Genomic DNA, 13,452 nt, shown 5'->3' with positions numbered 1-13,452 from the left:
GGGCTCCCGCCGGGAGTCGGTCGGGGAGCTCGCGCGCCTGCGCGTGCCCCTGGCTGGGGGAGAACAGGGCCTGCGCGTGGCCGAGCGTGCGTGGGCGCCCGCGGGCGGGTGTGTCTGCGCGCCCTGAGCCCGCGGGCCGTGGCTGCGGCGCGCCCGGGAGTGCGCGCGCCAGTGTAGGCGCCCCGAGGCAGGTGGATTTCGGTGGGGGGGATTCGCGCGTACCCCCGCTTGCGGCCGGGAAGGGGGTTCGCGTGCGGATATGCGCGCGTGCATCCGCGCGTGCGGTTGGGCCGCATCCCTTTTCCTAGAGAACGTTTTCTGAGCGCCTCCTGCGAAGCACCCACCGGCGCCGGGAGGCTGGCCTGGCCGCAGGCCCTGCCCTGATGGTGGGAGTCAGACTGACCTGCCTGGTACTTAGCAGACGAACCTGTGGCAGCGAGGGCCCTGCCCTGAGAGCAGGCAGCCACCAGGAGGAGGGGAAGCTTGGTGGAGACCTGGAGATCAGCCTAGTGGAGTGGAGGGGAAAGTTTTCTGAGAAGAGGAAACTACATGTGCAAAGGCCCAGAGGTCGAAGGAGAGCTTGGCCAATGAGGAACTTCCCAACTGCTCATCAAATCCAAGCTCCATACCCAGCGCTTTAGCCTTTTCTGGCAACAGCCCTGCTGTTACTGGCCAATCAACATAATGTGTCTTCCAGGCCAAGGTGAGTCAGGGAGGAACACGTGACCCCAGTCACTCCAATCAGAGCCTGTCCCAGACTTTGGCTGGGACGATTGGGAAGGAGGCCACGTTTTGGGGCTGGGCTTGCTGAGAATTAATGATGGAGTGTGGGGCCTGCCTGGCGTGGGGCTCTAGCTTGAGCTCTCTGCTCACTGTCCCTCTACCCTAACCCTGAGTGAGTAATATTGCACCCTCTGTGTGCCCCAAGCCCTGGATTTTTCGTTTCCTGATAGTCCAGCAAATGCAACATTGAAGGAATTTTTCTCCTCTTTTTTTTTTTTTTTAAGAGAGCGAGGTGGGGGAGGGTGGGGTAAAGAGGAGAGAGAGAACCTTAAGCAGTCTCAATGCCCAGTGCAGAGCCCAAGGCCAGGCTTGATTCCACAACTCTGAGATCATGACCTGCGTGGAAATAGAGAGTTGGTCGCTTAACCCACTGAGCCACCCAGGTGGCCCGAAAATTTTTCTTATGTTCCTGTGCACACCCTAAGAACGGGGCCTGTGTGGTGTGCTCACATTGGCCACCCCAGAACTCACAATGGAACATTAAAACTGGCCTCATGGACTGCCCTTGGGAGAATAGCTCATAGGCACGTCCCCAACTCAGCCCTGCCACAGCGCAGATGGGACCAGCCACACAGAGCCAGCAGTTACATCAGCTCTCAGACCTGGCTACCTCCAGGGAGCATTTGGCAATTCCACAGAAGCCTAAGAGCCTCAACTCAACTTGTTGGAAATAGGAATTAGCCAAGAAAACAGATTAATGAAAAATGATAATGTTATGTTCCCTGTAGCGATGTCCAGCATGGGATGAACTGTAATTCCTTAACTGTATGGTCTCCCCTGTTGCCTGGCTAACCCCTGCCTGCATCATTCTCTGTGTTTATTGCTGCCTGATATATATATTTATATACTTATTTGTTAATTGTCTTCCCTCTACCAGTAGTTAAGTTGTTGCCCTTGCTTTATCCCCAGCACCTAGACAGTGCCCGGCATTGATAAGTATTCAGTAATATTTGCCAAATAAACGAGTGAACAGTTAGTCTTGGGGCACTCGGCTGGCTCATTTAGTAGAGCACAGGACTCTTGATCTCAGGGTCGTGAGTTTGAGCCTCTTGTTGGACCTAGTGTTTACTTTAAAAAAAAAAAAATAGGGGATCCCTGGGTGGCGCAGCGGTTTGGCGCCTGCCTTTGGCCCAGGGCGCGATCCTGGAGACCCAGGATCGAATCCCACATCGGGCTCCCGGTGCATGGAGCCTGCTTCTCCCGCTGCCTATGTCTCTGCCTCTCTCTCTCTCTCTCTGTGTAACTATCATAAATTAAAAAAAAAAAAAAAAACTTCCAGAAAAAAAAAAAATAGAGTCTTTATGTTACACCCTTACCAGGTATTGGGCACATTGATTTAGTCCTCATGACAACCCTATTAGGTAAGTGTTATTGTCTCTCTCTTACAGTTGAATCTGAGGTTGGGAGAGATGAAGTGATGATGTGATGCAGGTCACAAGGTAGTGAGTGTCCCCAGGAACCTTAGTTTCCTTTACTCAAGACAATGGAACAATCAAAGGTTGAGAAATCCTGTTGGGCAGTGGTCCTTGTGCCCTCCATCAGTTATCTCATACCTTAGTGATGAGAATTTGACCACAGAAGGAAACTCCTTGGGAGACCAGGGTTCGAACCTGGTCCTGCTCAGCTTTACAGCCTGGGATGCAGGCAAGGAGCCCGAGGCCTAGCAGAGTGCCCAGACTCCATCTCTGGCTGAGATCTGGTTTCAGACAGAAAGATGAGAAAGCTGCACACAGCTCCTCACATGAGTCCAGGATGAACACAGTATCCAGGAACAAGTTGGTTGCTCCTTTCTTTCTGATGTTTCTCAACACAGAATCAGCCACTGAAATTATTAGAACATACTGTTGTTTTCAGGTGGATCAAAGGTTTAAAAGGTTTAAATGTTTTTTTTTTTTTAAATGAACTATGAAAATACTGCAGAAACAAAGGAAAAATTTTGTAGAATCTTGGAATGAAGGAAGCCTTCTGAGTATGTCACAAAACTCAGCATCCATAAAAGAAAAGAATTGGAAGAAAATTGATAAATTCATTTACATTAAAAATTAAGTCTATATGGAAAAAGCCGCCATCAAAGCCAAAACAAACAACAAACTCCAATTGGCTACAAACAACATATGTGTAACTCACTTCAAATTAAAGAGCTCTGGGGCACCTGTGGCTCAGTCAGTTGGGCGTCTAACTCTTGGTTTTGGCTCAGGTCATGGTCTCAGGGTCAGGGGTCAAGTTCCAAGTTGGGCTCCCCACTCGGGGAGTCTGTTGGGGATTCTCTCTCCATCTGCCCCTCTCCCCCCTCTCTCCCTCTAAACAAACAAACAAATAAATAATAAATAAAAAATAAAATCTTGGAATCCCTGGGTGGCTCAGCAGTTTAGCACCTGCCTTCGGCCCAGGGCATGATCCTGGAGTCCTGGGATCGAGTCCCCACATCGGGCTCCCTGCGTGGAGCCTGCTTCTCCCTCTGCCTGTGTCTCTGCCTCTCTCTGTGCGTCTTTAATGAATAAATAAATAAAATCTTTAAAAAAAAATCTTAAAAATAAATAAAGAGCTCTCATAACTCAATAAGAAAAAACCCCAATGGCTCACTAAGAAACTGGGCAAACTATCCAATACAAATAGGTCTCTCAGAACTATGGAAAATTGGTTATCCTTTCTTACTAAGTGAAACTCAAACTAGATTTACATATCTTTATAGGGAAAGATTAAAACGTTTAATGAAAAACTGTGATGGTCAAATGATAGGAAAATAGGCTGATGGGAGAGTAAATCGGTGCAACCTTCATGTAGGACAATACAAAATTGTAAATAAGTATGCCCCCCTTTTATGAATGAGATGAAATTCACTTAACAGGGATCCCTGGGTGGCTCAGTGGTTTAGCGCTGCCTTCGGCCCAGGGTGTGATCCTGGAGTCCCTGGATCAAGTCCCACGTCGGGCTCCCTGCATGGAGCCTGCTCCTCCCTCTGCCTGTGTCTCTGCCTTTCTCTCTCTGTGTCTCTATTGAATAAATAAATAAAATTAAAAAAAAAAAGAAATTCACTTAACATAAAATTAACCATCTTAAAGTGATCAAGTCAGTACGTTCACTAGGCTGTGCAACCACCATCTCTAGCTCTAAAACATTGTCATCATTCCAAAAGAAGACTGTATTCATTTTTTTTTATTTTATTTTATTTTTTTTAGAAGACTGTATTCATTAAGCAGTTACTCCCCATTCCTCCCTCCTCCAGACCCTGGCAACCACCTGTCTGCTCTGTTCCATGGATTGACCTATTCTGGATATTTCATATGAATGTAAGTATAAAACATGTGACCTTTTATTTTTTTTAAAAAAAGATTTTATTTATTTATTCATGAGAGACACAGAGAGAGGCAGAGACACAGGCAGAGGGAGAAGCAGGCTCCATGCAGGGAGCCCGATGCAGGACTCAATCCTGGGACGCCAGGATCACGTCATGGGCCAAAGCTAGACACCCAACTGCTGAGCCACCCAGGCGTCCCAACATGTGACCTTTTTATAAATGACTTTTTTTCACTTAGTGTAATGCTTTGGAGGTTCATCCACATTGTTGCATGTAGCAGTACTTTGTTCTTTTTATGGCTGAATAATATTCCATTGCACGTATATACCACAGTTTGTTGATCTATTCACCCAGACAATGGAAATTTGAGTCGTCTCCACCTTTTGGCTATTGTGAATACTGCAGCCATGAACATCAAATGCCTTTAACCTAACAATTCCATTACTAGGGACTGATCCTACCAATACACCCCCACAAAAAACTAAACAATCTATACGTCTGTCACGGAGTGGCTAGCTATATAAGGTCTGCATTTTTGCGGAGACCACTCTAGCTTTAACAATAAGGCAGCTCTTTGAGGACTAATACTGAAAGGTAGAGAGGTATCTTTTATGAAAATTTCAGGTTTGGGTTTGGCATAGAGTAGGCTATATCATTTGTGTAAAGAAAAAGAGGGACGCCTGGGTGGCTCAGTGGTTGAGCGACTGCCTCTGGCTCAGGGTGTGATCCTGGGGTCCTAGGGTCAAAGTCCCGCATCGGGCTCCCTGCGAGGAGCCTGCTTCCCCCTCTGCCTATGCCTCTGCCTCTCTCTGTGTGTCTCTCATGAATTAAAAAAAAAAGAGGATTCCACATATTAAGTGAGATCATACAGTGTTCATCTTTCTCTGACTTATTTCATTTAGCATAATGCACTCAAGGTCTATTTGTGTTGTTGCAGATGCAGAGTTTCCTTCTTTTTTATGACTAATATTCCTGTGTATTTGTACACTACATTGTCTTTTTCCATTCGTCAGTGGACACTTTTGTTTTTTCCATGTCTTAGCTATTGTGAATAATATTGCTGTGAACATGGGGGTGCACATATTTTCAAGATGTTGATTTCACTTTCTTCAGATAAGTACCCAGAAGTGGAATTGCTAGATCATATGGTAATTCTATTTTTAATTTTTGAGGAACCTCCATACTGTTTTCAACAATGGCTGCAGCCCATTTATAGACCCACCAACAGTGCATATGAGTTCCCTTTTCCCCACATCCTTGCCAACACTCACTATTTCTTGTCTCTAGGTAAAACAAAATAAAACAAACAAAACCAACTTATTTTTCTTGAATTTGCACAGAATACATGGCATCTCTGGAAGTGTCTACAAGAAACTGGTAATATTGGGTGTCTCCACAGGGAGAGGAACTGCATGGCCAGGGAGGGGATAGGGTTGTGGGCAGAGACTTGTTACTAAATACACTTTTACACCTTTTGAATTTTGGGTTTTTTTAAAAAAAGATTTTGGTTTTTTATTTTTATTTTTTGTTAAGTAATCTCTATGCCCAACGTGGGGCTTAAACTCATGACCCTGAGATCAAGTGGCACATATTCTACTGACTGAGCCAGGCTATTCTCATTGTGAGTGAGAAAAATGTAGCATAAAAATATTTTTCTTTAAAAAAAAAAACTTTCTTTTTTCTAAACTTGTTCCTCCCCACCTTCACATGCTGGTTGAGTTAACTTAGGAGAGGTGTCTGGCCAGGAGTGGGGGCACAAGCTTGGGTTCATTTGAACAGTCAGAAGGGTGTCACTAGGGGGGTGAGGAGTTGCATGGCCCCCTGGGAGGGCTCACCCCAGGAGTGAAGAGAGACCCACCCCAAGGAACCTCATCTACAATTTCAGACAACAGAAACTGAAGTGCCTGGAAACTTCTGGAGAAAGAAAAAGGCAAATGGCCAATCCAAAGGTCTGGGAATGAGAGGGGCACTGGATTGCCAAGCAGCAACAGTCAAAAGACAGTGAACAGACAAGTCAGAATTCTGAGCCAAAATATCAGTCAAAAAGCAAGGGCTTTTGCCCTATGTTGGACGTAGAGCTTACTTTAGAAAAAGGGGGGGGGGCGGCTTTTGAGACCAGTCCTTTCAGACTTGCAAGGACTCAGGGATTTACCTTCCAGTCATCCTTTCTTGGAGAGTTACTAGAGGATGTGCTTCAGCAAAATGAGGTCGAAAACTAAGAGAGTCAGGCTTGGAGTCCAAGCAAGAATAGAGGTTCCCAGGAACCTAGAAGCCAGAGAAGCCTCTGTGGCACTGAAAGAACACTCAGGCTGCCTTGGGACAGGGAGGATGGGACTGCTATAGGCTCCACGGCTACTCTGAGCAACAAATCACCTGTGATTCCTTAGGAGCTTCTCTGAATAGACTTTAGAGGACAGGACTCATCCCACCCAGTGGGTTGGAGGAATAGAGTGTGTTGTTTTCTCTCATTTTAGACTTTAAAAACCTGAGCCAAAAAAATAAATAAATAAATAAATAAATAAATAAATAAATAAATAAATAATAAAAATAAAAAAAATAAAAATAAAAACCTGAGCCATTGACTAGTAGGAACGAGTAGGTAACTCCACAGACTGAATTGGGTCTACCCCACCCTGGGTCCCTGATCCATTTCTGTCCCAATGAAAGGGCATAGCTCAGGTGTCCTTTGGGACGCTTTCTCTGACTTTGCCCCCACCCCCTTGCCAGTGGGATCAAGCACCATCCACCAGGACTTCACCGACAGAGCAGGGGAGACCATCTCCATTAGCAAATGGGGCCTGGTGCACACAGTGGGTTCAGTAAGTTATCTTACTGAGCCCAAGCCACTCTGGACTGGAGTCATCTGAGGGAGGGGACGTGGCACACAGCTTCCTGTCTCAAGAACAGTCCTCCTTGGGCAGGGGGACCTCCTGATGGGGCAAGGCTAGCAGCCCAGAGGGAGTAGGGCCTGGTGAGGAGGCAAAGGTAGGGAATCGTCCTGCAGCTCTCCCTGGGGAGCCTGGGCTAAGGGCCTCAAGGACCTTGAGTTGGCAAGCCTGCCTTTTTGGAGGAGGAAAGGGGAAGAGAAATCCCTTGTGGGGAGTTCTGAGTCAGCTGAACCGTCATAATGGAAACAGCACACCCTGGACATCAAGACACTTCCCCTCTATGGGGCTCAGAGTCCCCACTTATGAGACAGAAATAACAGTCCTCCAAGGAGTTGGGCGTAAGTGACAGACGGGTGACAGCACTCAGGTGCAGATGGGAAGGAAGACCCTGCTGCTGACCGCCCCCACCCCCACCGTGATCCCTAGTCACGGGTTAAGAGACTGCGACATCTTCCCTCCAGCGAAGACGAAAGTCTTCTACTTCCCTTAGTTCCAGGTCTGAACTCTGGTTGGAGGCTTTTGGGGACCATGAATTCCTCTGCTCCACCAGCCACGAACACTACGGAAGATCGTGCTGTGTGCCCAGAGAGGACATCTTGACTGGAGGCGCGGAGGTTTGGGAGGATGTCTCCGAAGTGGGGAGCAGCCTCTCAGGATGAGGAAGGCCGGGGTGATCCCCGAGCCCCATCTGGGGGCGGAGGGGGGAGAGATGGGGAATGAAGGCCACCCGAGGGAACCCAGGGCACCCTGTGCTCCGGGACTCTTACTCAACGCGCTGGCCCGACACCTCCAAGCACATCCTGTTCCCGCCTCCCCCTTGCGCAAGGCTGGGGCCCGGCGGGAGGAGCCCGAGGCGGCGGCGCGGAGCCAGGCTGCAGGCCCCCTGCGCCGCGAACGCCCCGTCACCTCGCCGGGAGGCCAGCGGCCCGCGCCTGCGGAGCAGCACCCGCCTGCTCGGGCGGCTGTGGGACGCGGCCAAAGCCGCTTCGCCTCTCGAGGCCTCGGCTGTCTTGCCTGCGAAGTGGGCCTGCCAACGACCTCAGCTCCTCGGGGTCGTCTCGGGGCTCCGCGAGCCCGAGGGCGCCCCGGCCGCGCGCGCGCGCGCGCACGCCCCAGGAGGCCGGAGTTTGGGGGCGTCGCCGGCCCCGCCCCCGGCCCCGCCCCCGGCCCCGCCCCCGGCCCCGCCCCCGGCCCGCTTCCTTCTCCCGCCCGGGGCCCCGCGGGCAGCCCCCTGCCGCCGCGCCATGTCCGCCGGCTGGTTCCGGCGCCGCTTCCTGCCGGGGGGTCCGCTCCCCGCGCCGCGGCCGCCCCGACCGCGCGCCAGCCCCGTGCCCTACCGGCGGCCCCGCTTCCTGCGCGGCTCGGGCTCGGGCCCCGGCTCCGCCGACGCCCCGCGCCGCCCGGACGCCCGGCCCGTGCGCAGCCCTGCGCGGGGCCGCGCGCTGCCCTGGAACGCAGGCTACGCCGAGTGAGTGCCCGCCCCGGCCCCCTCCGCGCCCCCCGGCCCCCTCCGCGCCCCCCGGCCCTGCTCCGCCACCCCCGCGCTGGGCCGCCCCGGAGAACAGCCTAAGCCGAGCGAGCGCCCCCCAGCTCTGTGGCCACCGCCCTCCTGGCCTCCCCGGGGACCCTGGACAGCCTCCCCACCTCCCGCCCCTCCAGCCCCGGCCCCACCGCAGTCTCCCCTCTGGGACTCCCGCCTCCCGCGGAGAGGCTCGCGAGCCGAGCCGGGGACGCCCTGCACCCCTGGGGCTTCCGAGATGAGGCGGGGACCGGCTAGAGTTCCAGCCCTGGCGCTGCGGGCCTGGGAGCCCCCCGCAACCGCACCCTGGGTTGTGGCCCGTGCCGTACGGGACAGGGACTCTGGCTGAGGCGGGGTGGAGGACAGGCGAGGGAGCCCCGGGTCTCCCCAGGCAGGAGGTAGGCTCCGGGAGGGGGGCGGTGCTGAGCCCCGAGTTTCGCCTTACCCTGACCTTACTGACCAGTTAGGAGACGTACGCTGTGTCCGAGGCAGCAGGAGGGCTGTTGCCTCCGAGGTAGGGCTCCTCCTCCTGTGTACCGGCTCTGGTCTCTGCCCGTGGGGACTCTGCCCGTGGGGACGTGGGTGTGTCCCTGAAGGGTCACTGATGCTTACTGGCCTCAGGATCATCAACGCAGAGAAATCGGAGTTCAATGAGGATCAGGCAGCCTGTGGGCAGCTGTGCATACGGAGATGTGAGTTCGGGGCCGAAGAGGACCAGGAGTGGCTGACCTTGTGCCCAGAGGAGGTGAGTACAGCGGGGCCCCGGCCTGGGGACCAGGACTTGGACCAGGACTGCAGGTTGAGGTTCTTGCTCTAGAGTCCCACTCTGGGCCAGGGGACAAGTGGGGAAGCCAGGCACAGCCTGACACCAAGTCCTTCCTGTACAGTTCCTGACAGGTCATTACTGGGCACTGTTTGATGGGCACGGTGGTCCAGCTGCAGCCATTCTGGCTGCCAACACCCTGCACTCCTGCCTGCGCCGGCAGCTGGAGGCCGTGGTAGAGGGCATGGTGGCCCTTCAGCCCCCCATGCACCTCAGCGGCCGTTGCGTCTGCCCCAGTGACCCCCAGTTTGTGGAAGAAAAGGGCATTAGGGCAGAAGACTTGGTGATCGGGGCTCTGGAGAATGCCTTCCAGGAATGTGTGAGTGTGGCCATTGGCTGGGGAAGGGGCCAGGGACCTGAGAGACCCGGGCTGTGGGGCATCCCTGCACACAGCGGTGGTCTCCTTGGATCTTTGCATTGGGAGGACAAGATGGGGCTTGTTAGTCGTGGTCATCGTAATTCCTCCCATTTATCTAGTACCTGGTGTGTGCTTGGTGCTTTTACATGCAGCATACCGTGTGCATCCTGCTGGTCCTTGGTGCAGGGCTGCTTTCCCTTCCTCAGTTCTGAACAGCACTTCTCTCCCTCCCAAGGGATATGTCTAGATCCTCCAACCACAGGGATCCCAGAGTCATAGCTAGACTTTGGGTTGGGACTGCCAGGCTTGTTGGTGGGGAAGTGAACTGTAGGGTGGGGACTGGGGACAGAATGGTATGGTGGGCAGTACAAGCAGCAGCTAAAGTGGCTCGCTTTGCCCCAGGATGAGGTGATCGGGCGGGAGCTGGAGGCCTCAGGCCAGGTGGGCGGCTGCACGGCCCTGGTGGCTGTGTTCCTGCAGGGAAAGCTGTATGTGGCCAACGCTGGGGATAGCAGGTAAGAGCTGGAGGGCAGGCGGGCTAGGGCGGGCAGGTGGGCACCAGAGGCAGTGGGGACAGCGAAAGGGGGATGGAAGTGGAGGGATGGAAATGGGGATTGACTGAGTTGCTCGTGTATCTGGCATGTCAGGTGTGAGTGGACAGCAGATGTCAGGGAAGGCGGACACCTCAAGGCCAGGCCCAAGGGCTGAGCTGTTACTCTGCAGGACATAGGTAGTCGTGGGGGGCTTTGAGCGAGGACTGGCATAGGCAGACCTGGTCCCTGGTGGCTGGAGGAGGGGCCGACAGGAGGGAGGCCATGAGCCAGGGTTGAGTCTGTCCCACAGACCTCTCCTCCCTCTCTTCCCCAACCCCATCCAGGGCCATATTGGTACGGAAAGATGAGGTGCGGCCCCTGAGTTCCGAGTTCACCCCAGAGACTGAGCGGCAGCGGATCCAGCAGCTGGTAGGTGCCTTTGGCAGAGGGAGGCTGTGGAGCCCTTGTGAGTCCAGGGCCACCAGAGGCCACCTGAGAGAGTCTGATCTGAGCATGGCCTCCCTACCCCAGGCCTTTGTCTACCCTGAGCTTCTGGCTGGTGAGTTCACCCGGCTGGAGTTCCCCCGGCGACTGAAGGGGGATGACTTGGGGCAGAAAGTTTTGTTCCGGGACCACCACATGAGAGGCTGGTGAGCGACGTGGGGTAGGGAGACAGAGGGGAGCACCCTGGTGTCCAGGCCCCATGTGTGGTCTTGGGGCAGTCCTCTTCCACTGGGGTGGGGCAGGGAGACGAGGGGGTGGGCAGGGCCTGGGTTGATACTGGGTCTGCTCCTGGTAGGAGCTACAAGTGCGTGGAGAAGTCGGATCTCAAGTACCCACTGATCCATGGGCAGGGTAGGCAGGTCAGTGACTGGCCCCCTCTAAGAACCCCTCTTAACTAGCCCCCTGCGGGGGTGGGAACTCCTTTGTTCCTTGTTGGGGGCTGTAGCTGGGGTCAGGGATCCTGCTTCAAGGCTACGGGACGTCTATCCCTCCACCCAGGGCACCTGAGGACCACAGTTCTCTTCTGCGTACTTTATTTGCATATTCGCTGGGACGGTTTGTGGTCACCTCATGTTTTCCTTGTCCCCAGGCTCGGTTACTGGGAACACTGGCCGTCTCCCGGGGCCTGGGAGACCATCAGCTCAGAGTCCTGGACACAAACATTCAGCTCAAGCCCTTCTTGCTCTCTGTCCCCCAGGTGAGCAGGCGGCAGCCCACACCAGCTTTTGTCTGCCCAGAAAGGCTGATGATGCGGCTGGCAGGACCTGGGGAGGGAGTGTGAGGGATCCTCAGGCTTAACTTGCAGGTGACTGTACTGGATGTGGACCAGCTGGAGCTGCAGGAGGAGGATGTGGTTGTCATGGCAACCGACGGGCTCTGGGATGTCCTGTCCAATGAGCAGGTGGCACGGCTAGTACGGAGCTTCCTCCCTGGCAACCAAGAGGACCCACACAGGTACTGTAGCTTCTGGGGACCTGCCTGGTGCCAGCAGCAACACCAGGAAGTAGTTATGGCTGAGAAGACAGCGCTGATGATGAGCCCAGCTCAGGGCAGGTGGTCAGAGTGGGGCTGTCTCAAGCTTCTCTGGGGGGTGACTGTGGGCCTTCAAAATCTCTGGGTTTGGAAATCCCCACAGTCCAACCTGTGGCCCTGCCATACTAGTAACTTGCCCAGGTCCACAGCTGGACTACAGTGAGTCCCCGCATGTCCAGCCCTGCACAGCAAGTTCTCCCTGAGGGCTGCCTTGCCTCTTTCCTCTGGCTCCAAAGTGCATCTGTAGGATGATCCCCACAGGTTCTCGGAGCTGGCCAAAATGCTGATACACAGCACACAAGGGAAGGACGACGGTCCCACAGGGGAAGGGCAGGTGTCCTACGACGACATCTCGGTGTTCGTGATTCCTTTGCACAGCCAGGGCCAAAGGAGCAGTGGCCACTGAGGATTCAGACACCATATCCCAGAACCACTCTGGGGCCGGGTGTAGTCCCCATCCCCCCACCATGGCCAACAGCAGGCTTACCTGCCCTGCCCTGCCCCAGACACAATGGGTTGACCCCACCCCCACCCCCAGCCCATTTCAAAGAGAACATTTATATGGGGCAGTCAAAGCTGGAAGAGTATGGAGAGTGCCGCTCCCCAGGTCCCCCCTTTGACAGGCAGGGCAAAAGTGCAAAATCAGTAACACCCCTTTACAGTGTAGGAAACCCAAGTGGGGTTCCTCTGACAGGGTCTCAGCAGCCCAGTATTATTCACAGATGGGCACAGCCAGACTAAGGGCATTGGTCAAGATTGCCGGGAGGGGCAGTAAAGCAATTTGGATCCAGGTCTCTAACCCATGAATGTTAGGGTATTTACTCAATAACCCCCAAAGCCCATGCAGGGTGCCTTATGGAAAGCTGTGGGTAGCCTATCTGCTGAACAGCCATCTTGTATAGCCCCTTGGGAGAGACCGGACCAGGTTCCTGCCTTACCCCCTTCTGCCGCTGGAGGTGAGGCACAGGCCCTGGGGCTAAAGTTGGGCCGAACAGAAAGCAGCAAGAGGAGCCCCAGAGTTTGCTGAGCAGGGAATGTCCTCTGACCACTCCTCCCTGGCCCCAGCCCTGCCCTAGGCTAATGTCCCAACGATGCCTTTGGTTTTGTTGCTCCCCATCACCTATTATTAAATGTTTGTGTGCTGAATGGCCCTTGTGAACCATGAACTGCTGTAAAGTTTAGCATTATAGTACACTTTTTGCTCTTGTTTCTTTCCAAAGAATTGGCCTTACCTCTGCCTTTCAAGTTTGCCTATAGTCAGGACTGCATTTTCTCAGTGAGCCTCCCTAGTTCCCAGCGTGGGGTGAGCCCCAGTGAGGGAACTGTGGTCCAGGGAACAGAAAAGTCTCTACTACCATCTGTGAGCTCTGGGCTTGATGTACCAGAAGGAGTGCCTTTAACTTGGATTTGAATGCCAATTTCAAAATTAGCTGGAGACAAGTCACTCAGGGTTCCAGGGCTTGTTTGATGAGCAGCTTAGTTCTTACCTTCCCCACAAGACTATTAATACCTAGGACTTGCCAAGGCCCAGGTGCTCGGAAGCATTTGTTGAATTACAAGGTGACCACCTTTATGACCTCAGCCTCACACTCCTTCTTTAGTTTACAATTGAGATAAATTCTAACCAGGCAACTCACAACCTAGATGGGCCAGGAGGAACATGAGCAAAGAGGCACCAGAATTGATGGTAAAATTTGTGTCTGGATTATTGGGG

At 53.6% G+C, this 13,452-nt stretch overlaps 1 protein-coding gene and 1 long non-coding RNA gene across 3 annotated transcripts; both read left to right on the top strand.

The window, feature by feature from the left end:
* The first annotated feature begins 296 nt into the window (after positions 1 to 296).
* LOC129522507 (uncharacterized) lies at positions 297 to 7,772 on the top strand. Its single transcript, XR_008666907.1, has 3 exons — positions 297 to 703; positions 4,010 to 4,073; positions 7,460 to 7,772. It is a non-coding gene; the product is annotated as an uncharacterized LOC129522507 (long non-coding RNA).
* A 398-nt stretch (positions 7,773 to 8,170) lies between these two features.
* Positions 8,171 to 12,932, top strand: PPM1M (protein phosphatase, Mg2+/Mn2+ dependent 1M). Of its 2 annotated transcripts, none has more exons than XM_055342930.1 (10): positions 8,171 to 8,437; positions 9,110 to 9,233; positions 9,376 to 9,630; positions 10,072 to 10,184; positions 10,547 to 10,631; positions 10,734 to 10,852; positions 11,002 to 11,065; positions 11,296 to 11,403; positions 11,536 to 11,660; positions 12,000 to 12,932. In XM_055342930.1, exons 1-10 carry the CDS (start codon positions 8,214 to 8,216, stop codon positions 12,142 to 12,144), a joined length of 1,362 nt encoding a protein of 453 aa, XP_055198905.1. In that variant the 5' UTR covers positions 8,171 to 8,213; the 3' UTR covers positions 12,145 to 12,932. The 2 variants fall into 2 exon arrangements, with proteins under 2 accessions (XP_055198905.1, XP_055198904.1); XM_055342929.1 differs by having other exon boundaries at positions 11,512 to 11,660.
* The last annotated feature ends 520 nt before the right edge of the window (positions 12,933 to 13,452 follow it).

The sequence above is a fragment of the Nyctereutes procyonoides genome, unplaced genomic scaffold (genome assembly GCF_905146905.1).
Source record: "Nyctereutes procyonoides isolate TBG_1078 unplaced genomic scaffold, NYPRO_anot_genome, whole genome shotgun sequence".
NCBI lineage: Eukaryota > Metazoa > Chordata > Mammalia > Carnivora > Canidae > Nyctereutes > Nyctereutes procyonoides.
This window is presented reverse-complemented; position numbering and strand designations above follow the sequence as displayed.